This window comes from Panthera leo, chromosome F2 (assembly GCF_018350215.1).
Source record: "Panthera leo isolate Ple1 chromosome F2, P.leo_Ple1_pat1.1, whole genome shotgun sequence".
NCBI classification, from domain to species: domain Eukaryota; kingdom Metazoa; phylum Chordata; class Mammalia; order Carnivora; family Felidae; genus Panthera; species Panthera leo.
Window position 1 is genome coordinate 43,559,590 of NC_056695.1, and position 27,938 is coordinate 43,587,527.

The 27,938-nt window shown below is 38.3% G+C and overlaps 1 protein-coding gene across 3 annotated transcripts in view; it reads left to right on the top strand.

The window, feature by feature from the left end:
* The window catches only part of CPQ (carboxypeptidase Q), a 342,815-nt gene extending 316,339 nt beyond the window's left edge, over window positions 1-26,476 (top strand). The window contains exons 7-8 of one of the 3 annotated variants that reach the window (XM_042923472.1): window positions 20,492-20,524; window positions 26,011-26,028. In XM_042923472.1, coding sequence (XP_042779406.1) covers window positions 20,492-20,514 — 23 coding nt within the window. In that variant the 3' untranslated portion in view covers window positions 20,515-20,524; window positions 26,011-26,028. Of the gene's footprint in view, window positions 1-20,491; window positions 20,525-26,010 lie in introns of all 3 variants that reach the window. The other 2 variants (XM_042923470.1, XM_042923471.1) reach the window with 2 other exon arrangements.
* The last annotated feature ends 1,462 nt before the right edge of the window (window positions 26,477-27,938 follow it).

The window sequence follows — 27,938 nt, forward strand, 5'->3', positions numbered from 1 at the left end:
ACCTTTCATGTAAGTTCTGATAAGGAGTAGGGACCTCTCATAGCAAAGGGGAGCTCAAGTAAAGAGTAGGAGAGCTTTGTATTTGGAAAGGTCACTCTGGCAATAGTTTTGATAGCGTGGATCATGGGGACAAAGTTGGGACAGGTAAGAAGACCAGACAAAGGGTGCTGATGTCCCCAGCAAGAGCAGTGGTAGAGTGGATGGAGAAGGTGGGTGGACTGGCAATGCTGTGGCCTGGTGATATGATATGAGAGGTGAACGAGAAGAAAAGGTAAAGGATGAGGCCAGGTTTTAGGCTTGGAGAACGGTGGTGCATTTACAGAAGCAGGGAGCAAAGAGCTTTAGGTTAGAAGGTGGGGGCAGGATGTCCTTTACATAGTTTGATATGTGTCTGGGTCTCGGGAAAGGGCTGGGTCAGTGGGGAAGTAAGTCATTAGTACTCAATGGTCATGCTGCTACGGGAGTAGGGTAGACAGCCTGGGCAAAGAGGAGGGCTGAGAACACTAAAGAATGGGCAGAGGAAGAGAAATGTATAGAGAAAACTGAAAAGAGACATCCAGGGATGGGGCAAACCAAGAGAAGGTGTCCCCCTGACAGAAGCCAAGGGAAGAGTCTCAAGAAGAACAGATGGTCAATCAGGTCCAATGTCCTAGAAAAACACTTTTATACCCATTGGATTTAACAACCAGAAGGGTGGGGTTGGCAAGTGAAACTTCAGGGGAATAGTGAGGGTGAAATAGATTGGGAAGGGAGTGGGAGATGAGGGAATACAGATGGCAAGAAAGGAAACTCTCCCAAGAGGTTTAGCTATAAAGGGAGGAGATAGAAAAAGCAGTAGCTAGAGAGGGTATGGGGTAAAAGAACATTGCTGTTGTTGTTTTTCAGTGGGAGAAACATAAACAGGACTTTAATATACTTTTAGAGGGAGATAGGAAGATGAATGAATGAAATCTGTAGTGAGAAGCAGTTGTAGAATATAAAGCAAATAACAGATGGGAGAATATCAGCAGTGTCTTCTCTTGATAATGACAAAATTCTACCAGTTCCGTGTGGTAGAAGTAGTAAAGTGGGCAGATCTTGGAGCAAATCCCTGTCTGTGGTCCATTCCCAGCTGCGAGTGGCCTTGGGAAAGTTTTCTAATATCTCCACCTAAAGTAGTAGAACGGTGTTTAGAACAGCGCCTGGTACACCCTAGGCAAGTACTCAATAAATACTAGCTACAATCATCTGCTGATGCCCAAATTCCTGGAAAAAGAATTTATCCAGTGGCTTCTCACCCAGGCTGCTAACGACTAAAAAACATGTCCTTGTGCCATTGTTTTCTCAATTGTTGAAAGTCAGACCTGTCCTCCAGAGCCAGGCCCATTTTGTCTGCAGAAACACTTAATGTTTGTGTTGCTTGGCCCCAGTAGGGACAGCAGAAGCATCCATCACCAAGGCAGTGCATGCACAGTTGAGAAATCTCTTGTGCGTTCCTACCCTGTTTCTTTCCAAAGCCTTTCTTCTGGCTTTCAAATGAGATTTCCCTGTTCAGGAGGGGTGCCAAATGCTGGGGATTTCATAATATTCCCAACCGTAGGCACCAGATTTATGTAATTGCAGTGGTGGAGACTTGAATGATCTTTTGAAGAGGCTGCACACTGTTTGTCTGTCAAATCGTCTGCATGTCGGTAGAGCTGAAATTATAGAAGATGAAGAATGTGCAAGTATATTCCAAAGTAGCTAGCACATGGTTGGTGATCCCTAAGGTTTGTTTCCTTTCTGGAAGGTACTAAGATTTGTTCTCATAAGGCAGCATGACAGGGTGGAAGCCATATGGGATTTGCCCTCAAATTTTGGCTCTACCGTTGACCAGCTGTATGAACCTAGGTTATTTACATACCTTCTTGAGCCTTTTTTCCTCATCTGTAGATGAAGCCTGATAATACCCACTGTACCAGTATCTTTGGGGGATTAAATGAGACAACATATATGGAAACATCTAGCACACAGTTGGAATTCTGTGTTTTTTCTCCTCCCTTCTCTGTGTCCCTGTTTTGACTAGTAGGTAACCATATTTGCTCTCACAAATCTGATATAATTCTTCACATCAAGTCAATATATCAAGTATTTAATAAACCTTACCCTGATGCATTAAACTCATTTTGTGGAATTCACACCACTACCTAGATTCTCCACTGTCTTATTAGACACCAATAGATCTTTCTGTGGCTGCAAGAGAGATATTATTGCCAGTTGCCAGTATGAGATGATGTACTTCTTCACTCTTCAGTGAAGCGTGTGCAGGCATTTTGTTTTCCCTGGTTGAACATTTTGCAGTCTCCCTTAAAAATACTGCCCTCATCTTGTTTCCTCTCTCTGACCTGCCTCTTCTCCTTCCCAGGCTCCTAAACCCCATTATGCTTCCCTGTATTGTTGGCTTAATGGGCACTTTAATAAGTGTATCATTTCCATTTTGAAATACGCAGAGCACAAGACAGAAATTGGATTTCTTCCTGAACAGTTTCCATCCTCCCTCCTCACGTACAGCTTTCTCCCTTCTTTTCCACTCTGCAACACAACTGAAATTTGCTGAGCCAGAAAGGGGAGGAAGAAGGTATGAAAGGGGAAGCAATCTGCCTTCTCATTGTTTCAGGTAGAGCTTATTATCAACCTGCTCATTGGAAGAGAGCACGTGCTCTAAAGATACTCTGGGTGCCTCTTGTGTTTCCACAAAAGCCCAAGGCCCTGGGTATACGATGCATAACAGAATATAATTACTGAGATAATTATTGTTACCTGCACTGCCCAACTGTTGTGTTTTGTAATCAAAAGCTATATTAGCAGATGTGACTCCAAGCCTTCTGAAAACTCAGGGAGGCTATTGAAGGCCCAAAATTTAGGGAAACTAAATTTTGTTTTAGCTAGTGGGTCTGTGTTACTCAGATTTTATATTAGCAGAATGTTTGGGTATCTAGAGAATATACCTGAGTACTTCGGCAAATGCACAGACATCACTGTCCCTGTAGGACTATCTTCAGCTGACTTAACTACCCATATTCTGAAACAGGACTTCATAGCAATTGCAAAAAGCTCCGTACCATTTTTGAATTTGTTCTCTTTAAATAGTTTATCAGATCTTAAGAAAGAACAAAGCTGGAAGCAGATGCCCCCTGATTTTAAACTATATTGCAAAGCTGTAGTAATCAAAACAGTATGATTTGGCATAAAAATAGACATACGTCAGTAACACAGAATAGAGAACCGAAAGATAAATCCTTGCATATATGGTCAATTAACTTATGAAAAAAGAGATAACAGTGTTGAGAAAACCACATAGCCACATGCAAAAGAATGAAATTAGACCACTATCTTATGCCATACACAAAAATTAACTCATAAATAGATTAAAGACTTGAATGTAAGACCTGAACCATAACATTTCTAGAAGAAAACATGGGCAGCAAGCTACTTAATATTGGTCATGGTGATAAATTTTTGGATCTGACTCCAAAAGCAAAGGCAACAAAAGCAAAAAATAAATAAGTGGGACTACATCAAACTGAAAAAACCGCACAGCAAAGGAAACCATTAACAAAATGAAAAGACACCCTTGAATGGGAGAAAATATTTGCAAATCACACATCCAATAAGGGGTTAATAAGGGTTTCTATGTTTTTATAGAAAGAACTCATTAAAAAAAAAAACAATCTGACTTTTAAAATGAGAAGAGGATCTGAATAGACACTTTTCCAAAGAAGACATACAGGTAGATGGCCAACAGGCACGTGAAAAGATGCTCTATACCACTAATCGTCAGGGAAATGCAAATCAAAACCGTGAGATATCACCTCACTACCTGTTAGAATGGCTGTTATCAAAAAGACAAGAAATAACAAGTGTTGGTGAGGATGTGGAAAAAAGAGGACCCTCATGCCTTGTTGCTGGGAGTATAAATTGGTGCATTCATTATGGAAGACAGTATCGAGGTTCCTCAAAAATTTTAAAATAGAACTACCATGTAATCTAGCAATTCCACTTCTGATATTTATCTGAAGAAAATGAAAACACTAATTTTAAAAGATATATGTACCCTTATGTTCATTGTAGCTTTATTTTCAACAGCCAATATGAAAACAACCTAATTGTCCACTTAAGGACAAATGGATACAGAAGATATGAGATACATATATATTTATACAAAATATGTAAGATATATATATATATATATATATATATATATATATATACACATATATTTATATGTAATGAATACTACTCAGCCATAAAAAAGAATGAAATACTACCATTTGTGACAACATAGATGAACCTTGAGGGACTTATACTAAGCAAAATAAGTCAGACAGGGAAAGACAAGTACCATATGGTTTCACTTATATGTGGAATCTAAAAAACAAAGCAAAGAAACAAGACAAAACAAAACTCATAGATAGAGAGAACAGAATGGTGGTTGCCAGAGGGAAGGAGGTTTGGGGAGTAGGTGAAATGGGTAAAGGGGTCAAGAGGTACAGACTTCCAGTTATAAAATAAATAAGTCATGGGCATGTAGTATACAGCATTGTAGCTATAATCAATAATACTGTAGAGCAGACTTCAAAGTTGCCAGGAGAGTAAATCCTAAAAGTTAACTTCATATGGTGACAGATGGTAACTAGACTTATTGCAGTGATCATTTTGCAATGTATACAAATATTGAAGCATTATGTTGTAAACATGAAACCAGTATAATGTTATATGTCAATTAGACCTCAATAAAAAAATTTTAGAAAAACGGTTCACCAGGACCTGACTTAACAGCCTTCATTTGGCATTCAATGAAGAGAAACTTATTTTTCTCTGGGCACAGACAGGCTGTATATATTTGGTGAGTATAGTGTGTGCTAAACTGGATATAGGTATGTGTTCATACTCCTTGCCACCTGCTTCATATTCATTCTGGCACAGAACTCAGACTGGCTTTCTGTTCCCCATCTCAGCCAGCTCTAATTAATTTATGTCTACCTCTCTGCCATAGCACACTAAGGAAATGGAGTTTCCACTTTAAAAATCAAGTTTATTAAAAATGAAGCAACATGGTGATAATTGGTTTTTAAAATGCTTAAAGAAGTTCCAAGTAGAAAAAAGGAAACAAGTTGCAAAAGAGGAAAAGAAATTAGGCAATTAAGACAAGGTCAATTAAAAGGAGAATAACAAAGAAAAGTGGGTGAGGTTGACAGGAGATAAATTGGAAAGGGAGAAAGGGTCAAGGAAGAAGCAGAAGGGAAGAAAGGAGACAGGAAAAGCAATGACATGTACTTGAGTAATGGACTCAACCAAGGAAATAGAATAAGTGAAGGCCAGAGTAAGAATTATGGAGAAAAAGAGAGACATCAACGTCTCCAGAATTGCAGATTATTGGTGGCCTAGGGGAGTGTAGACAGGGGTAGATCTATCCCTAAGGAAGTTGGGTGTTGAATTCCTTAGGATGATCTGACAATTAGGGAAACTGTCCCCTGCATATGCTAATTCAGACTTTAAAATAAAAGCCAGCCAGACTCATTACTGGGTTTGGCCAGCCTGTAATGGCAACAGAATTCACTGATGCATATTTAAACTGAATTTTCTAACCAAGGTCTTAAATAAACAGTCACCAGATGTAACTGAAAATTAGAATAAGGCTTTCAGTCGTGAGTGTTCCTGTAGGAAAAGTCTGAAAACCCTTCATGTTGCTTTTTCCAAAGTTTTTAGTCATTTGCGGTTTTTAGCCCTGACTAGTGTGTTAGCAACTGTTCCATTGCTGGACTATGTGAATCCTTCTAGTATTTACTTTTTAACATTCCGCAGGGCAGGGAGAGTGGCTGACACCTGTGATGTAAGCGAAGCCCCTGGCAGGAATGTTAATTCTATCGGTAACAAAAGAACCTTTGAGGGACTTGGATTCTTAATGGGACCACCAGAAACTCCTTCCCCCCAAAGCTGGGAAATCCAGAGCAGGTCTTCTCAGTCAGCACAAATTTGCAAAACCAGAGTTGTCAGAGGAAGGTAGAAATGGCAGGAGGCTTAAGAAATCTCGGGAAGGTGTCATTTGGCCTATGGTCCAGATCCAGAGTCTGGAAACATGGCAGTACCTCCCAGGCTTGGATCCCCTGCTGGCAACTGGATGCTCTGTTGAGTCTAGGAACTGATGATCACTGGTAGCTTGTGGATACTTTTCTGTGTTGAGCAGATGCCTTCTGTTACACTGGAAGCTAAAAGCCCTCTTTACTCATATGTGTCTTAGGTTAATTGATAGATTACACTATTGTCACTAATGAGTAGAAATAATAATCCAGGGGCGCCTGGGTGGCTCAGTCAGTTAAGCGGCCGACTTCGGCTCAGGTCATGATTTCACGGTCTGTGAGTTCGAGCCCCGCATCGGGCTCTGTGCTGACAGCTCAGAGCCCGGAGCCCGTTTCAGATTCTGTGTCTCCCTCTCTCTCTGACCCTCCCCTGTTCATGCTCTGTCTCTCTCTGTCTCAAAAATAAATAAACGTTAAAAAAGAAATAATAATCCAGACTGATTTATTTTTGTCAAGGGAAAGAGAGAATCCCAAACAGGCTCTGCGCTGTCTCTCTCTCTCTCTCTCTCTCTCTCTCTCTCTCTCTCTCTCTCTCTATATATATATATATATATATATATATATATATATTTCTCAAAATAAGATAAATAAATAAGCATTAAAAAATAGTCAAAAACATAAAGTGAATCAAAAAATATTATTCAGTGTCTGGATGCTATTTGGTACATCAAAGAAATTGTTTATAAAATAGTTTCATTTCAGGAAGTTTAAAAAAATAAAATACAATGGACATACCATCATTCTCTCTAGTTAAACCTTTTTTTCCTGGAAAATGTTCACAATAATGTTCAAAATAATGTAAATGTTCACAAATGAAGACTGGTCTGGAAGCCAACAGATGGTGTGTCTAGTCTTGGCAGTTACTAACAGATCATTGACCCCAGACAAGTCATTCAACCTCCCCAGATCCTAGAATTTCCTCACCTCAAAATGCAGGTAGAAGCAAGAATTTCCCATGGGACAGCTAGCAGAAGAGAAAGATTAGAAGTCAGGAGACTCATGCTATAGTCTTCATGCTTCATTTACAACCATGCAGCCTCGGATAAATGAGTTAGCCTCTCAGTTTCCTCGTATATAAAATGGAGAGTTGTTTACAGCCTGTAGAGCATGCATCTTGTGATGATCAAGATTCGTCTTGTGAAGATACTGGAGGAAGCATGTACAAATGTCACTTTCTGCTGTCGTATACAGTGGCCCCTAAGCTTCAGGCAGTATTTAACATGGGCCATGATGTAGTATCGGTGTTAATAAACTATGGCCTATACCTAAATCTGGCCCACCACCTACTTTTGTAAAATACACACACACACACAGACACATAACACATACACACAAAGTCATCATAACCAGTCATGCTCATTCATTTACGTTTACACACTGTCTATGATTGCTTTTATGCTACAACAGCAGAGTTGAATAGTTAAGTTGCAACAGAGACTATATGACCTGCCAAATCTACAATGTTTAGTCTCTAGCCCCTTACAAAAATACTTTACCAACCCTGATCCCGCAGAAAGGTTACAGATTGGTACTCCAATATCTAAGGCTTCTCTTAAGTTCTGTATTAGTATATGATCCCGAGCACATGATTTACTCTGTCTGGTTCTCTGTTTCTCATATTCTAAAAACAGGGGAATACAAATCCATCCCCTTCTTTCCTCACAGAAATGCTGTTAAGAGAGATAAGAAAACAAAGGCTTTGATCTTTTATGAAAGGAAGATTATTTAAATTCAAAGTATTATTCATAAGGTGGATGCTGTTAGATAATTCAGAAATGATGACTGATGTGTTGTTATTCTCTGATATTAGATCTCTCATGTACATCAGTGGGGGATTATTTAGATCAGTGATAGCATACAGACCCCTGCACCATGGTACTACATCAAACTAAAATAATGCACCAGAATTGAATTTAATCACAGTATCCAGTCAGGAGTGTGAGTTTTAATTGCTTCTTTATCCCTTTATCCTCTGAAGACTACCATTAAATATTTATAAGACATGAACTTCAGATGATGCCAACATCTCTGCTGAGGTCACCTGACAACTGGCCATTTTAATCCAGGACCAAGACGGGGGGGGGGGGGGGGGGGCCTTCAGGCACATAAGGAAGGACTATTCCCAAGGCAGAAGAACAGTCATGGTGGTAGCACATGGACTGGTTTGCAGAGCAAATACCAAGGATATTTGTTTATGTTAAAACTTTAATTTGTATTTGATTCTTGGACGCATGACTGATATCCAGGCTAGTTAAGCATACACACAAGTGATTTTCAAATCTTTGCCTAGCAAGTGTAAATACTGGGACCTCCTCTTTCCTAAGAACCCCATCAAAGCTCCAGGGAGAATCTCCCCAAAGGAATAGCTCTTAATGTGTCTGAAAGCAGCTGTCTAAAGAGGCCAAGCCTGATGTTTGAAAGTAACGCTGGCCAAGGTACAGCCCTTTTACAGACCCTACATCCGAAACTCCAGATTTATGGCATAGATAAATCAGTGGGCCATCATTTGCTCTATAAAAGGAGACTTCACTTTACAATCCAATTCATTGCCATGTTCTTTTACTGATCTATTGCTACTAGTGCAGCTCCAGTAAAATCTAATTGTTAGAAATGCAGAACACATATGCCTTTTCATTGCTAATCTGGATGGAAAGATGAAAAGCAACGTGCATTTATAATCCCCTTGTATCCTAAGATGTGGCTTTTGTGAACATCTTTTGTTCTCAGCCTAGGAACTTAATGTTACTTACTTACGATTGGCTGGGAGGAATGGGGTGCATAATTCCTTATTATAACAATGAAACAATATCATGTGATTTCGTTGACTAACTCACTCTGATTATCTGCATGAAATTTCAAAGCAACGAAGGATCAGTCGTACAGGAATATGCTAACTGGCCTTTTGGCAATGACTCATAATAATATTAATAATAGCAACTGTACTGAGCGTTACCATATGCCAAGCAGCATTCTACCTCATTAGCTCATTGAAGCTCAAACAAGCCAAAAAGATAGTTACAATTATTATTATTCCTATATTACAGATGGGTATATCAAAGCACAGAGAGGTAAAATATCCTTGCATATACTACAAGCTGATACATGCAAGATCAGGATTCAAACTTAGTGCAGTTGGCTCTATAATTTGTGCTACTAACTTGCCTGCCATATATAATACTTGTCTGCTATATTGAGAAGTAAAGCAACTATCGGGTGCTGAAATGTAGGAGCAACAGCAGTACCTGACATATTTTCTACCTTCAAGAAGCTGGTAAGTATGCCAATTATATCTCAATTTAAAAAACAGAAAATAAATGACTTGTGTTTAATTTTTGAAAAGAAGCTAATATATGCCTCAGTCCATTAGAGAGAAACTGGTATTAGACTTGTCCTCTGCTATTAAAAAAAAAAACAAACAAACTAGAAAACTGTGCACGATATATTAAACAGCTAATTTCAAACATTGGACAAAGGAAAATGAGGTCTATGATCGCTGAGGTAAAGAAAACAAAAGATGACTCCTATGATTGCCCCAGTTTTCTGACTGGAGACACATTTCAGGCCATGGAGCAGGGAGAGGAAACCCAAGCATAACACAGTAGTCTTGCTAAATTGCAAAGGCAGAGACTAGAGTTCGGGGAGTCTGAGGCAGCTATGTTTACGGGATGGAGTACCAGAGAAGAGGGAGATAAACAGAAAAAGAGATCCAGAAATCTTCATGAGGTTCTCTTTGAGTCTTTTATTACATACTGAGCTGAGCATGTATAGGGTAAAATTCTATAACACTCAGCAAAGAACAGCTATCAGGGAGCTGGAGGTTGAACAATTCCCAGAGCCCACAGGGCTGGGGAAATTTTTAATTCCAGTCAGCCAAAATGGGGCAAACTTGTTGGGTATGTGGCTCATTTGACTGTTGGACTAGAGAAGTTCCATCCCAGCCCTGATTTATGTGAAAAGAAAGCTTTCAATGAGATGAGGTATTTCTCCACAGACAGAAGTGATCTTAAAAGCTAAGAGGGATGAACAGTAGCTATTCCACTGACAATCCACTGACCACAGACAGAGTGGGTTGCACCCTAAATAAGTAAAATGGGATTAGAGGTCTGTTACCACACATGCAAGGTTGAATTAGAAGCAAGGGAAGGATATAATTTTAGAGATGTACGAGTCAGACATTCTATTATTGAATCTAATAGAAGGAATTTCAAAAAACACATGTTCATAGTAGACGTTCCCTGGGGAAAAAAGATGGGTGGTCGTGTGGGCATGGGTACTCTGAGGGAGGCAGATTCATAGACTTGCCCTATCACATCACTCCATGCAGCCAAGACTCCCCGACCTGTGGTCTTCATCTTTAAGATGAAGGGATGAATTCAGCACAAGGTACAAAAGTCTACAGATCCTTTCACCAGACTCTTACACTTCTAATCATCATCATAACCTTTAAGCCCAAGTTTTTTCATCTATAAAATGAGGATAATAATAATTACAGAAGCATTACGATGATTTGATAAGATAATGAATGTCAAATGTTTAGTTAAGGCCATGGCACTTAGTAAATCCTGGCTACAATTATGGTTATGATTTTTTTTTTACCTTTTTCATCATTAAATGATATGTCATTGTAAAGAACCAATATCCCAGAGACAGTAAGGAAGAATACCATTTCCCAGTCTGCACCATGTCCGTAGTGAAAGGGCCTCTGTCACCCTCCAACATGCTTCTAAATAGTCTTTACCACATTAAAATCAGTAACTTGGGGAGAATGAGGCTTTTTCCTTTTTAAGCTTCATCTGTGGAATCCCAAGCAGTTTGGGATGTAATCTTATGTTCGTTAATCTCATTTCTGCAGATGTACTCTCCTAGATTGAAGGTTCCATGAAATTCCATGAGAGCAGACACATTTAAGTTATGCCCGACATCGTTTGCCTGGGGCTTAGCAAGGTACTTGGACCTCAGTAGGAGCTCAGTAGATACCAGATGAGTGAATATGATCTCCTTTTCAAAACCTTATATCCAAGTCATGTTTGGCAGAATCCCTAGTGTCTGCCTTGCTCTGCAGCGCTGAGTGCACTGTAAATGTTGTTGTGATCACCTCGAGTAGTCACTCCACTAGTTACAATAACTGGACGATCGTTACATCTTCTGTATGAAATTAAGCAAGAAAAAATTCATGCTTCATGTTCCATAGCCTTCAGAATCCGTCTTCTTACCAGTTCAATTAGTTAGTAAAGGACAGCATACTTACACCTTTGTCAAGAATTCTAGCTGCTTTCGGAAAAATGACTCAGGAGATGAAACAGCAGGACTCCTGGTGTTATTTATAAAGTTTGTGCTGGGAACTGTTTCAGGGTCTGTAGCAGCAAATCTCAAGCACCATTTACCTTACCCGATAATTCTGGAGTTTGAGTATGAATGATGGAACAGCTAATAACATGTTACCCCACAAAGTAGCATTAGCTTCCTTTATCATCATCAGCCTTTTTTTTTTTTTAAAGAACACAGAAATGTGTAAATTGCAGTTTATCTCACCACAGAAGCATTTAATCAAATGTGCTGTAATTATATTTTGGGTGGCTACTGAGAATAATCACTATTTCTTCATTATGAGGATTGTCCTAAAAATTACATTAATGAGGGTCAACCATAATAGCATTGGAATTTAGCTACATTTAAATGTAAAATTTGTACCTCAGCCTTGTAGATTCCCTATTAGTGGATTGCCATGGGCCAGAATCTTATCATGAGTGTTGGCATTTAATGGATGTGCCTTGAACTGATGTTTTACTTTAAGTGAAATGTGTTTGCATTAAAAGCATATTCATTTCCAGACTCCTTCTTAAACATTTGTTTCTTTTGTTTTGGAATTCAGAAAGCTTTTCATGTTTGGCCTATTTTTTCTTATTCACTGAATAATAATTTTTAGAAGGTTATATTTTAGAAGGTTTTATGTAAAAAAAAAAATCATCCTTTTAGCAGATAGTCAACTAAAGGGACTGCATTTAGCTGCCAAATGTGAACCTCTCAGGTGACCAAGAATGAAAAAGCCTATTTGCATAAATAAAATAAAAGCTCAATAACTGAGCCAATATTCACCAAAATTTTTACCAACATCTAATTTTGCTCTGTTTTCAAGGATTATGGCTTAAGGCCAGAATTATTCACCATATGCCTGTTCTCCTTGTCCTTCCCTCAGAAGCTAAGGTGGAAGAAGCTTCACTGATATTTTGCAGCGTTAGCCAAGTAGTTTGTCATCTTTTTGTAACCACCTGCCTTACACAAAATCATGGACACACCTATTTTGGATAAATTTGTGCTGTCTGATGTATAAATGAATATGAAGAATAGAAAGAAATCAAAAGACTCTCATTCCCAGATCAATTTTCTTCATTGGCCTAAGCTACCTCCAAACCTGCCCCCTGGTTTCTGGACATGATGCATGTTATTCATTAGTACCTAAATTTTATTATATTTTTAATATAGCCTGTTTTCAGATGGGATTGCTTTTAGTAGTAACACTTTCTTTTATGTATTTATTTCCTATTTTCCATTGCATAGCTTCTTGTGACTTTGACACTATGGTTATCTGGAAATGGAAAGAGCCCATCTCAGTGTAGACTCTTGGTCCATCCAGCCCATAATTCTGCTTCTGACAAAGGCCCCCAGAGGAATTTTGTGGAGGCCTTGGCTGCCCACCCTGACATGACCTAAAATTAATAGGTATACCCTCTCAAGTAGTCTGATTTCTGTATATCAGTATGGCTTAATCAGCTGTGAATTTATATTAGGTAACCTAAAAGGGACAATTTTAGCCTGTCCTCCTTATTGGGAGGAGGGGGTAGATAATGGAGATCCACAGTGTAGCTGGAAGGGTCTTTGCAGGTTTTCAAGACTGATTGCAATTCCAAATAATGATACCAATTCTCAGGTGGGCTTCCTTGTATAGAAATACCTGTTGCTTCTGGTCTTTGTCTCATGGCCAGTTAGTTCTCTATGCACAGCAAAACATTGCCTTCAATTCTACAGCAACTCAACCTTTTTGGTTGTAGCATAGTTTAATCAAAGGTTCTTTGAATAGGTAAAATACCTCCTTTTCCTTTGCTTACAACTTTTTTTTTGGTACCTTTTTAGAGATTGTAAAGATTGTAAAAACAGGCCAAGGCTTCCTCTTACAAAAGTCATCATTTCTTTTTCAACCTATTAACTATGTGTTTAAGTCCTTAATAATAAACCTTGGATTTTATAAATGCGTTATCCTGGCCATGCAGAAGTGAGAATCATTGGTCAGAGGTTCATAGAGTCTTCCTTATGATCTTTCTCATGAATGGACATATTTTTATCAACCAGTTGGCTTTCCATATCATGATCATTGAATAGTGGGTGACAGAATTGTGGTTCTAGCTCCCTCATGTCACCCAGGCATTCCTGCAGTACTCCTGTCAACCAGCCTTACAGAATTATCAATATTCAGTAAGGGAAGTAGGTCTACAACAACATGTCCATGTAATACTTCCAATTTGTCTCATTCCTTTTCCTCTGTTTGCCAACAGAATGGGAGGTGATGAGCAGAAACACAGGTGTATATCTCAACACCTGCCTTCTACTGCACAGTGGATTTGTAACCTCTTTGTATCTGTAGCCACAAATCATAATCTGTTCATTTGAGCACATAGAAAACCTGTGATGATTTTAAGACCTTCTTTATAAACACCACACTGGAAACAATCTTCAGAGTCTTTTCAAGTCAAAGACCCATATACATTGAATGTTCTCACAGTGTGCTCTGTCAGAAACAATTTTTACTGATGTTTTCTTAGTGAGCATCATTCCCCAAGTGTGGAGAGAACTGCAGAAAAGCAATTACACGGAGTCACATTAGCTCAAATAGGTGGGAATTTTACTAACATCAGGCCATGAAAGAAGAGTGGACGATAAGTTCTGTATGGACAAAGGGAGAATAATAAATTGGGACCAATATGTAAAAATGAGTAAGATTCAAAATTACCCCTCTCCAAAGAAGTGTCAATGTCATTTTGTGTTCCAAAACCAGATAGAAGGACGGTGGTGTGGGTTTTTCTTTATAGCTATATGTGAAGATATAAATACACATGCACACACCTAAAATCATAAACTCAAAGATAAGGACCTTATCACATGTGAATGTGATTGTTCTTTGAAGGTTTTTAGGTAGATGGTATTAAATTATAATTTTCTAAATGGTAAAATCATGACTGTCATGTGAAAGTTGGAAGGCAGTTCAAGCAAGAAATAAGGATATTAAGGGGTCAGGAGGTGTTAAGGACAAGCCCAATATTATACACGCAGATAGATACGTAGATATAGATAGATATAGATACAGATACAGATATAGATATAGATACAGATATAGATACAGATATAGATATAGACTCTCTCTATATTTTATATATGTATACATCTATATATACACCTATATTTATATGTATGTTTGTGTGTTTATGTGTGTAAAATTTATACTTATTCTCCCCATGATCTCCTCATACCCGGAGACCATCTGCTACCACACGGGGAGAAGACAGAAGGCCAGGTCTTGTGTTGGTAACCACTTTGCTCAATGCTCTTGCATATTAAAGTACTCATGGATAAAATTACAGATGATGACTTTGTAAGAAACTTATCCTTTGAGACATGAGAATGCAATTGTTCTTTTAAGATTTATAGATGGGTGGTATTAAGCTATAATTTTCTAAAAGGTAAAAATTATAATTTTCATGCAAATACAAAATAAACACATGTCGAAGATTTGATTCAATTAGTTAATGAGGAAATCAGTAAGATATTAATACCAATTTACAGAACATATGAGAAACTAAATGTGTGCAATTTAATAAAGAAATATTAGGATAAGATTGCTAGGTTAGATTTTTTAAACTGGTTAATATCCTAGTGGCCAATAAATTGTAATGTTTGGGATTATCTATTCTTTGGGACAGAAATCATTTTCATCTCTACTAGACAAAAATCTACAATTTAAAATATAAATTCACTAAGTCTGTGACCTTTAGTCAATAGTAAACAGTGAGTCAAACTAAGAACATTTTCCTAGACAGTTCTTAGGTGGACTTTGCCCCTGAATGACATTGAAAAGATGTGCTCCCCATCTTTTTGCCTTTTTTCAAGTTGTGGTTAATTTCTGTAACAGTGGTGAAAGGTATAGGAGCATATTGTGTAATCCATAATAGGACATTTAGATCTCAGCCTGTGTATGAAATATCATATGTCTTTGACAATGAGAACCTGCTTGGAAAGAGCTGATAGTAGAATCCCCAGAAAGTAGGATTGCCTTACCAAAAGTTGCTGTAGAAAAGGAGGATGAAGCCAGTATTCATCTCAGCTTTTGTCCAATTTGATATTTAATAATTCTTTCATTTATCCATTTAGTGAGTCAACAAATATTTAATGAGCATCTACTATATGCCAGGCATTGGGAATTGGAACAAAAAGACAAAGGTCCTGCTCTTGGGGAACTTATATTCCAATGGAAAAGACAGGCAGCAAATAATAAAACCATTATAAGAATAATATACTTTCAGATAATAGAAAGGAGGATAATGAGTGATCAGAGGGAAGGTGTGAGTTTTAGGCAGAATGGTCGGGGAACTCTCAGGAGGATTGGCCAGCTGTGAGAGTATCGTCCAGATACAGCAGGGGACTTGGTGACAGATGGGGCTCTGGTAGATAGTCGCTGCCACTGTATTAACATAATTCAAGTCTTCACTCTGTTTCATGGTCAAGGATACCTCCAGTTTGAATTTCTATCTCCATGTCATGAGGTAGAAATGAGTACTGGGGGGACCAGAGCAGTGAATGGAGTAAATTGTGCAAATAGTTTCCCACTGGGGAGAAAGTAGTTAGAGATACCTGGGATAGGGCAGTGAGAGAAGGTACAGAAAACTGGTTAGGAGCATGGGTTTTAGAACAGAGACACCCGGATTTGAATCCTGACTCTAATGACATATGATGATCATTCCCTCCTGGGGTCACTGGGAGAATTAAATGAAATAATCTCCATAAAGCCTAAGGCACACAGGAAGCACTCAACAAAATGGTATCCTTATTATTCCCGCTTTGGGAAAGCCTGTAGTATCAGCTTAATGCAGCAGTGATTAATTAGTCTTGCCATTGCTATATAGTTCTTCAACTTGATGGAAAGATGAATCGTTATCACAGAGTTTAGGTATATGTGAACTGGAGGTTCACCAGGTCTGTTGGTATTGACTTAAGCTATGTGGTCAAAGTTGTTCCAGCAGCCAGTCCAAGTTTTACAAAGAGATGGAAGGTGCAGGCTTATACCTGTAATTTTTTAGCACAGACTTGGCGATTCTTGGATAAATTAAGAATGTAGAAACTAAAATTATAATACTTTTGATGGGGTTTTGATTGGAGACGTTTTTCCCTTCTCTTTCTTGCCTTGCTCAGTCCTTTCCTTTCTTTTACTGTTTTTTTTTTTCCTTTCCTGTTTATAAGTTGCTTTCTCTTCTGGAGAGCTATGAGTTAGGAAGCTATTAATTAGCTGCTTCTCACCCTAATTTTCAATGAGATTTAATACGGTAGAGATAAAGCTGCCCCTTTTGAAAACAAAAATTAAATGTCTGCAAATTCCATGAACTGATTTTTTAATTGTTTGGCAATAATGTTTTTTCATTGATAGTGTTGCTCAAAGAAATAATTTTAATTAAATTTTAAATCTATTTTTAGATTTTATAGATTCTAGGGAGACCATTTTCTTGCAGGGAATAAGTTTAAGACCATAACATTCTTTTCTAACCCCACAATTATGATCAGAGGAATGTCTGTAATACATTCCATTGCAATTAAATTGCATACCCCAGACTGTTCAAGATCTGTTTATAAAGGAGGAATGGATTTTCCACAGCTGCTTGCCTGTTAGTGCATCCTTCATGCAACATTGCGGCAGCCAGCGTAGTCACTGAAATAACAGACTTGAACTTCCAAAGCTTTCAAATGTCTTTTAAAAACTTCCCATTACATGAATTGCTTAATTTGTGTACATGAAAATCCACTGATTACATATGAATGAGAGTCAACCTAAAATAAGAGGGGGCTTTGAGAATCTGTGTGTATTTGCCCACCCATCTTTTCAGGAATTAGCAGGTATTCAATCTTGTTCCAATATCCTGCACAGACCACAGTCATTACTGAGATCTCTCTGTGAAGATTGGAATCTGCTGGGAACAGTATGGGGCAGGTTGGGTATTTCTTACAATATTCATTGGACCATCTTCACCCAGTCACACAGCTGGAAAATATTTTCTGAGATGAATGTTTATAGAAAAGATTCAGAGAGGAGTAGAAAGAAGGGGATAGGAGGGAGGAGAAGGAAAAATAATCCAAACCAAGTTAAGGTAGGGTCATATAGAATAGACATCAGAGTCCAGCAATTTCATCTTTAAGAACAATTGCCAGAACTTTAATTTATTAAATTAGAATTTTAATCGCTCCAAGTTGCATTTAATTGATCAAACTGCTGTGTATATATTGGGTCATCTTTATGATGGGTATATAACATCTATAATAAAGTATTAATTGAATGCTTACTAATTTTCACCAGAATTTTGAAAGTCATATCTCAGTAGCCCCATTTCATGAGTGAGAAAACTAAGGCTGAAAAGCCTTATGTGATTCACTCAAAGTCACCCATTTGTTAAGCAGAAGAGTTTGAATTTGAACCCAGGCCTATCTGACTCTAATCCCTGTGTTCTCGACTGTATCTCCCTACATAGGTCCAATTGCTTGGCTGGCATACTCCAGGATATGTCTTCACATCCTTAAATTCCAAACCTCCCTTAGAAATAATTTCCTAACAGTGAACTGGCCTAATAATGCTGTAGTTTATTTCCAGGGGGTGAATGTTGGCCTTCAGAGCAGGCTCCTTCCTACCAGCTTTCTATTTCTAAAAAGCATTTGATGATTCCCTGTTCAGAGCTCATATACCTGTCAAAAGAGACTGCAATTTATCCCTGGGGATAGTTAACATTCCCTCCACCCATGAGAGTATGTCAGGTGCTCTCAGAAATTGAAATCCAGGCTCTCCCTCAGTGCTGGTCTTTTAGATTAGTAGCTGTCACTGATAAAATGTCTCCTTGGAATTGCAGAGACAAAGCTGCAAGGCAGCCAACAGGCCCACCTCATATCTCCTTGTGGTTATCAGCATTCTTATTGGTAATATCGGATTTTCTGGAGCTGTTTTAGTTTTGTAAAATGTTCGTGGGAACTTCGATGATCTCTGAGGAAATGCCTTCCCTAATGCTCTAGCTCTACGAGGAGGCAGCCAAATTCCCACCCATCTGGCAGGCAAGTTCTTTCAGTGTGAGACTGAGAGGGAATTTCGGAGGCCTGGAGAGGGCATCCATAAGTATATCTTGCTTCTATTTTTGCAATGTGGAATTTGGAATCTTTCCTGTCAGGCATCATGTAGTGTCTTTAAGAAGCCCTGGATTTGAGGAAAACAGCCCCAAGTGAGCCATACTCTGTCTGCTGGAACTAAACGTCCTTTCCTGTTTCTTAATGTACACAACTCTAATTCATCTTCCATCCACGATTGGTGACTTTAATTCTTTCAACTCCTTGATTTTGTCCTTAATCCATGACTTTGACATCCACCTGATGCTCTCAGAGCATGTGCTCCTCACCAGCTTCAGCTGGTTCTAAAATGTCATGGTTTCTGTTAACATGCTTCTCGCTCCTACCAAAGTAAACACACAGATTTGTCTCCCCTGGGTGTGCTGTGAGATCATGACATAAAGAATCTTCTGGTTTTAAAATGGACCTCTGGCCTTTTCACTGGGAATTTTGCTTGTCTTCATCCACCATATGCTTTCCAGAGAATTTCAGAGACTGGGATATCATCATGTGGCCATGATCTTTGTCACCTGTCCCCGGGACTACACCTCTTCCCCAACCTTCTCTTCACCACAGTGGTTTTTATACAAGTCCACCTCTACATTTTTCTGGAGCATCTCCCTAAGGCGCAACTCCAGTCTCCCTGCTTTCCTGCCCATTGGTTCCCAAGGCATCCCCATTTATGAACTACATTCAGTCTCTTTTCGTCCTTATATTTAGGACCTTCCCCAGTTGGTTGCCAACTTTATCTGCCAATAATTAACTTAAGTTACACACACACACACACACACACACACACACACACACGCCACCCAAACTGGAGTGCTCACATCCTCTTTCACCTGGAATGTCTGCACTGCATCTCTGCCTGTTGACATCTTGAGTACTTACATTAAAATTTTCTTTTACCAGTCCACATAAATCTTCACCTTTCTCTACCCTATACTGTGGCCCTGAAGGCTGTTATGGACTACATTAACAAATCACACCTTCCATCTAGCCTATGATTGGGTTTGGCCATAGGGAGGCCCAATAGGATATGAGAGGCACCAGCAAGAAGCTGATTCCCTGGCTTCCACAAATAGCCACAGCTCTTCCAGTGACCCTTTCCGGCAGCTATAGCTGCTTTCTTCTTTGCCTTTTAGGCCTAGGAGTGGTAATGGCTCTCTTTGTTGCCAGTCCTAGGTCAGCATCCCTTATGGGTTTTATTTAACCCTGACCACTCTTTGTAAATAATCCTTTCACCAAATTCTCCAAGCTACCTTCTTAGAGCATCCCATCTGTTTCCTATGGGGACTCTGACTGGTACAGCGTCCTCAAGGCCCAGTTCAGTCATAAAATTGACCAATTTCATTGAATCACTCAACAAATATACATTCATCTTCTATTTGATGCTATGTTACAGGTATTGGTGACAGAGTAGAGAACAAAACAGAGGACTTGCCTTCAGAGAGCTTACAAAATAGTGGGAAATTAGATGTGAAACAAGCAATTATGACAAAAGAAAGTGGAGATAATGATAATAGAAGTATGGAGTTCACACAACCAGGGGACCAAGTCTAGGGGTCAAAAAAGGTCATTCAGCTATATGAGCCATCCACTATTTCTTTGTCCTTTCCTTGTGGAACTCTGCCTCAAAAGCTGTCTTTTGAGAGGAGAGGCTGTGTCTTTTTCACCTTTATTTCTGTCTTAGTCCTTAGACCACTGCCTAGAATATAGTAGGAACTCAAGTATTCATCAAATTGAATTGGATTGAGCCTTCTGAATATTTATGGACCCCCACTCCAGCCCACCCACTGAAGGTTTTACATTATTAGGCTGGATGATGGTGAGATTCCCACTTTTTCAGAGCCACTGGGCTAATATAAAACATGATTTACTAGTTTTAGAAAGAAAAATCACTGTATTGGAAGAACACCTCCCCAACTCAGGTGAAGGGTTTTAGAGGAATTGTCAACTTAATACACCCTGTTTTGGATATTTCCTGGCAGGCACTGGAGTCATTAGTTGGTGAGTCATCAAAGGTGAGAGCTGAGTTTTCTTTTATACTTATTTTTTCCCTAACTGGCTTGTGTTATGTTTAATAGCATCATAGCTAAACTCAAAGTGAAATATGCATGGAGATAAATCCAAATCCTACTTCAGAGCAAGGAGTTAGGGGAGATAGGTAGAGGAAAACCTTGGCACAAAGTTTTAATGTTTATTTATTTTCAGAGAGAGAGCGAGAGAGAGTGTACAAGCAGGATAGGAGCAGAAAGAGTGGGAGAGAGAATCCCAAGCAGACCCTAAGCTGTCGGCATAGAACCTGACATGGAGCTCAATCTTCTGAATGAGCCTTGAGATCATGACCTGAGTCAAAATCAAGAGTCAGAGGCTGAACCAACTAAGCCACCCAGGCGCTCCTCAGGACAAAGCTTTTAAAACTTGGGTTGGGATAGAGAAAATCTAAACAGCAACCTGAGACCAGAAAGTTCTCAGGAACAAGAACAGGGTCCAGTTCACAGGGTAGGAAGTAGAGGACTGGGGGAAGACAACTCTGCCAACATGTAGATCAGAAGTTTGTAGGGGCGCCTGGGTGGCGCAGTCGGTTAAGCGTCCGACTTCAGCCAGGTCACGATCTCGCGGTCTGTGAGTTCGAGCCCCACGTCAGGCTCTGGGCTGATGGCTTGGAGCCTGTTTCCAATTCTGTGTCTCCCTCTCTCTCTGCCCCTCCCCCGTTCATGCTATGTCTCTCTCTGTCCCAAAAATAAATAAAAAACGTTGAAAAAAAAATTTAAAAAAAAAAAAAAAAGAAGTTTGTAGACAGATTTCTTCCCCCCAAAAATAATTGTTGGGTACAACAATAATTGTCTTTCTATAATGCATGGCTTAGTAAGGCAAAGTAAGGGAATTTCTCAGAGGAGAAAAATTATAAGCGAGAATCTATAGAAAAAAAACTCTGGAGCCTGGCATTTGTTTGAGGGTATCTGGCAATGTCTGTTTTTTTGAATCATGATTTTTAATGAGCAGTGGGTACATCTGGGACAGGAGACAAAAGAGGCCCTAGTGTCCTCTTATAAGATATTGATTGACTTTAATTAAATATGTGAGCTATGATTTCTAAGGTCTCCACCGACAGAATTGAAATGAAGTGTGTAATCTCCAAACTAGTAGAGTGGAAGGGATAAAAGGAATGATAAAAGGGAAAAAAATCAACACAAAGGAAGGCAAGAAAGAAGGGGGGGGAACAAACGTAGAAAACAAAATTAACAGATAGAAAGCAAAAACTAAGATGATATAAGGGCACCTGGGTGGCTCAGTCAGTTAAGTGTCCAACTTTGGCTCAGGTCATGATTTCAGTTTGTAGATTCGAGCCCAGCGTTAGGCTCTGTGCTGACAGCTCAGAGCCTGGAGCCTGCTTCAGATTTTATGTCTCCCTCTCCCTCTGCCCCTCCCCTGTTCTCTTTTTCTCTCTCTCTCAAAAATAAATAAACATTAAAAAAATTTAAAAAAACTAAGATGGTATAAATGAATTCAATTTAACAATATTCACAATCTACACAAGTGAGTTATACTGTCCAGTTAAAATTCAGATTGTTAGACTACATTTTTAAAATTCAACTTTAGGGACGCCTGGGTGGCTCAGTCGGTTAAGTGTCCGACTTCAGCTCGGGTCATGATCTTGCGGTCCTTGAGTTCGAGCCCCGCGTCGGGCTCTGTGATGACCGCTCAGAGCCTGGAGCCTGTTTCGGATTCTGTGTCTCCCTCTCTTTCTGACCCTCCCCCATTCATGCTCTGTCTCTCTCTGTCTCAAAAATAAACGTTAAAAAAAAAATTTTAATTCAACTTTAAAGTCTTTATAGGAGAAACCTCTAAAAACAAGGAGCGAGGAAGAATGCAAGTAAAATGATGAAAGAAGACATATGAGGGTAAATAAAGAAGATATGGCTATATTAAATATTAAGAAAAACTAACTTCAAGACAAAAAGCATTACTAAAAATAAAGAGGATGACTACACATTAATAAAGATGTTCAATTTATCAGCAAGCTGTAATTCTAAATTTGCATGCCCCTAATAGTATAAGTTTGAAATATATAACAAAGAAATTGCTAGAACTACAAGAAAAAAAAACATCTAAAATCACAGAGGGACATTTCCACATAAACCTCTCAAAATTGATAGACTGAATAGATAATAAATCAATTAGGTGTTAAAAGATTTAAAGAACACAGCTAACAAGCTTGATCTCATGCATATATAGCACACACTGGAAGCACATTCTTTTCCACACATGGAACATTTATAAAAATGGATCATACATTAGACTACAGAGAAAATCTCAATAGAATTACAAGAATCTGTATCATACAGCCTGCATTCTCTATAAGCTGGATTAGAAATCAATAATGAAAAAATAACTAGGGAAATCCGCATACTTTTAATAATTACAAAACACATTCTAACTCATGAGTCAAAGAGAAAACTCAAACTAAAAATTGGTAAATATTTAGAACTGAGCGATGGTGAAAATACTCATCAGAACTGGTGGGATATAGATCGCCAAGGCAACAATAGGAAGGATGGTAACCTTACTGTATGTGCTGGAGACAGAGAAAGCAGCGAAGCAATGAACATAACACTCAACTCAAGATGTTAGAAAAAGAAAAGCGAATAAAGCCAAAGAAGGAAGGAGGAAAATAATAAATAGAAATAGAAATCAATGGAAGAAAAACCACTATATGGTAGAGAGTGTTAAAAAGAAATGTCTCTTCTATAGATGCTGGAGAGGATGTGGAGAAACGGGAACCCTCTTGCACTGTTGGTGGGAATGCAAATTGGTACAGCTGCTCTGGAAAACAGTGTGGAGGTTCCTCAGAAAATTAAAAATAGACCTACCCTATGACCCAGCAGTAGCACTGCTAGGAGTTTACCCAAGGGATACAGGAGTGCTGATGCATAGGGGCACTTGTACCCCAGTGTTTATAGCAGCACTCTCAACAATAGCCAAATTGTGGAAAAAGCCTAAACATCCATCAACTGATGAATGGATAAAGAAATTGTGGTTTATATACACAATGGAGTACTACGTGGCAATGAGAAAGAATGAAATATGGCCCTTTGTAGCAACATGGATGGAACTGGAGAGTGTTATGCTAAGTGAAATATGCCATACAGAGAAAGACAGATACCATATGGCTTCACTCTTATGTGGATCCTGAGAAACTTAACAGAAACCCATGGGGGAGGGGAAGGAAAAAAAAAAAGAGGTTAGACTGGAAGAGAGCCAAAGCATAAGAGACTCTTAAAAACTGAGAACAAACTGAGGGTTGATGGGGGGTGGGAGGGAGGGGAGGGTGGGTGATGGGCATTGAAGAGGGCATCTTTTGGGATGAGCACTGGGTGTTGTATGGAAACCAATTTGACAATAAATTTCATATATTAAAAAAAAAGTCTCTTTTTTTTCCAAAAGACTAATACAACTGATAAACTGCTGGCAAGACTGATGAACAAAAGAGAGAGAAGTTATTAAATAACTAATATGGAGAATGAAAAGAAGTGCATTCCTATACATGCAGACATAAACAGAGATAAAAACAGGATATAACTGATAGCTGTACAGATTATTTTCAATATTTGGGCAAAATTCACACATAAAAATGTAATTTCCAAAGTTAATTCAAGAAGAAATACAAAAATCTATTCAGCAAAGTACATGATAAACAGAGTGAAAAGAGTCACAAGCTGGGAAATGATTTGTATAAACTTCTACCAAGAAAATATTAGTATCTACAATATTTCAAGAATTCCTACAAATCAATAGGAAAACACAAATCAATTTATAATGGGCAAAAGGCATGAACAAGCATTTCACAAAAGAGAAAACATAAATAAAAAAATATATGAAAACTTGCTTAGTCTCATTAATAATTTTAAAAAATAAAGTTAAAATCATAATGAGATAATATTTCATACCCACCAGATTAGCAATGTTAGTTTAATATTACCAAATGCTAGAGAGGATATGAAACAAGAGGAAGACTCATATACTGACAGTGGCAGTGCACATTGAAAAAGGCAACATTTTGGAATTACACAATACAATTAAACACACATCTGCTCTATAGCCCAGCAATTTCATTCCTCTATTTAGACACTAGAGAATGTTGATGGCAACATTTAATAATAAAAACTGGAAACAACCTAAATGTCCATCATCAGGAAAATGGATAAATAAATGCAATGCAATAAATGCAATGTACAGCAATAAAAAATGAAAATACTGCAGCTATACACAATGAGCAGAAAAAACAAGTCACAGAAACATATCTGGTGTATATGTTTCAAAGGCAGACAGTGTTAAACAATAAATACTTCATTCATTCATTCATTCATTCATTCATTCATTTGTAATGCCATATAAGTATATGATAAAACTGTTTTTTAAAAAAAGCAAACAGTGATTAACATACAAGCAGAACAGGAAAGTGGGTACCCCTGGAGGGAGAAAAGGATCTACAAGGGGCAGGGAGCTCATAAAATGGGCTTCAAAGGTACTTATAATGTCTTTCTTGCATTGGATTGTGAACATATTCCTACTTTTTGTATTGTCATCCATCATGATATGCATTTCTGTTCTTTGAAATCTTATGTATGTATAGTTAACAATAAGTACATACATACAAACATACATACATACATACATACATACATACATAAGACCAGAGGCTAAAAACCTGCAGTTGGAATCTACAAACTGGGTCCAAGATCTTCTGAAGGATGACAAAGGGACAGTGAAGCCTCACCAAAGCTGTGGTTCATGGCTGAAGCTAGACAAAAGCCTCTCTAGAGAGAGAAGAAAGCTCTTAACTGGGTTGAGACGCCTGCTGGTGCCCTTGGAGGTTGCTGGGAAATCTCATGGGAAGTATGTGAATCATTGGAGAAGAAAAACTTGAGCAAAAAAGTGTGGGCTTTCTTTGCATCTAGGAAGGCACATAATTTTCACGCTTGAAGATACAGAAGAAGATATTATCTTTTCATAAATAAATAGGACATTTGTATCAGTTACTTAAACAAGTGAAGGTTTGTTTATTTATTTAATTTATTTATTTATTTATTTATTTATTTGATGTAGCAGATAGTCCAGAAGTAGGCAATGTTCAACGGGCTACCAGTATTTTCTAACTCCTAGCTCCTTTTCTCTTTCAACTCTGACATTTTTAGTGTGTGGGCTTTTTGCCCCATTCAGCTCCAAACTTTTCATCTTCTTTAATGCAGCACTAGGGCATTCTCCTGACTCTTGTCAGCAAAGGCTTTCCTAGAACTCTTCATAGCCTGCCACTCATATCCTAGTAGTAAGAATGGTGCCACATGGCCATTTCTTACTGCAAGAGAAGCTGGGAAAGTAATGATTTTGCCACTGTGGCCTGCATCGTAGGAGCAGGAAGAGTGAGTAGCAATGGTTTCTGAACAGCTAATCAGAAATCTCTGTCAAAATATTTCACTAAGAATTCTTCCTCTTTTCTCCCCAGGAGCCAGTCTACTTGATGACCTATATAAATATTTCTCCTTCCATCACTCCCGTGGAGACACCATGACTATCATGGATCCAAAGCAGATGAATGTTGCTGCCGCTGTTTGGGCTGTTGTCTCTTACGTCATTGCAGACATGGAGGAAATGCTGCCCAGGTCTTAGCAAGAGCAAGAAAGAAAGCATGCTTGTCCTTTCTGGCCAGGAATCCTGAGTCTGCAGCTCCAGGAAGTCCTTCTTCAACTAACAATTTCATCTGACCTAGTCCATTTTCAAAGCACACTACTTTTTCATACTTTCTATTACCGTCTCTCTTGATACTTTGCAAATTCTGTTTCTAGAGGAATAAATGACCCCCACCCAACATAGAATCCGCATATAGTAGAGATCACAGTTGGGACATTTCATTATACCACCTGTAAAAAATATTGTTTCTACTTTGAAAGTAAATACTGGATAAATATTTGGAAGATCTCTGCTTTTCATGTGTGTATTGATGAACATTAAGTCAAATACAATGACCCCAGTTTTGTATGCTATTTATCGAAGGAGTAGAGGAATACACAATTGTAATATGGTCTTCATTGAATGTATGGAGACATTTGGCTTTCTAATTTCTACATTTTTATGTCATTAGAATTTTTTAATGAAATGTGATTTTTTAATTAAAAGAAAAAAATGTCACCATTTGGAGATAAAAACCAAGTATGTATAATCTAGTTGCCTTACTCAAGATACAAAATAAGGTCTATCACCAGGTAAACAATAATATAAATATACTGTTGATGTTTTATATATTTCACAAAAGATTTCTATGAAGTTGGGGCATATTCCCATTTTGCTGTTGACAAGGTTGAGACTCAGCAAGGCCAAATAATACTCATAGGCTCTAACAGAGAAAAAAGATTGATCCTCATCCACTCTGGGAACAATCTCTACTGTTCTTCTACACACAGTGTCCAGTATTCAATTTAAAAAAATAATTTAATGGAGCTCCTGGATGCTCAGTTGGTTAAGCAACCAACTCTTGGTTTCAGCTCAGGTCGTGATCTCACGGTTCATGGGTGTGAGCTCCACACTGGGCTCCGTGCTAGCAGTACAGGGCCTGCTCGAGATTCTCTCTCTCTGCCCATCCCTTGCTCGCTCTGTCACTCTCTCTCTCACACACAAAATAAATAAACTTTAAAAATTATTTAAAAAATTTTTTTAATAATTTTAAAAACTGCAAGAAAAAGTAAACGCATTGTCAGGAGTTAAAGCAAATGAGAGAGCCAGACTAAAAGATAACCTAGATGCTGGAACTATCAGAGAGGGATCTGATATAACTTTGGTGGATACATTAAAGATCTAGGACTACATACATGAACAGAAGGCGAATTTTAACAGAGAGATGAAAACTATAAAACAGAGTCAAATGCCAATGCTAAAATAAAAAATATAATATCAGAGATGAAGAATTTCCTTATTGGGTACCTCAGCAGACTGAACAAGGCTGAGGAAAGAATGAACTTGAAATTAGGCCAATAAAAAGTACCCAAACTGAAACACTAAGGAAAGAAATAGTGAAGGAAAACAAACAAACACCAAAATGATCTTCCAAGAGTTGTAATCTAATACATATGTGATTTAATATACATGTAATTGGATAGCAAATGGTCTAACATACATGTAATTGAATTTCCAGAAGGAAAAGACAAAGTAACAGTTTTATTAATGGTAATAATTAAAAAGATTGATGGATAGGGTAGGTCTTTCATTTCTGGCAAGGCAGCAAAGTGATACTTTGACCCTTACACTAAAAATTCTGGATACCATCTGAGAAACACTCTCTTAAACATATAAATAGTGGTTAAAAGTTAAAAAAATATTAAACAAAAAACTAAGTGAAGGCATGAACCAAAAGAGATACATAGCACATTAAATCAGCTT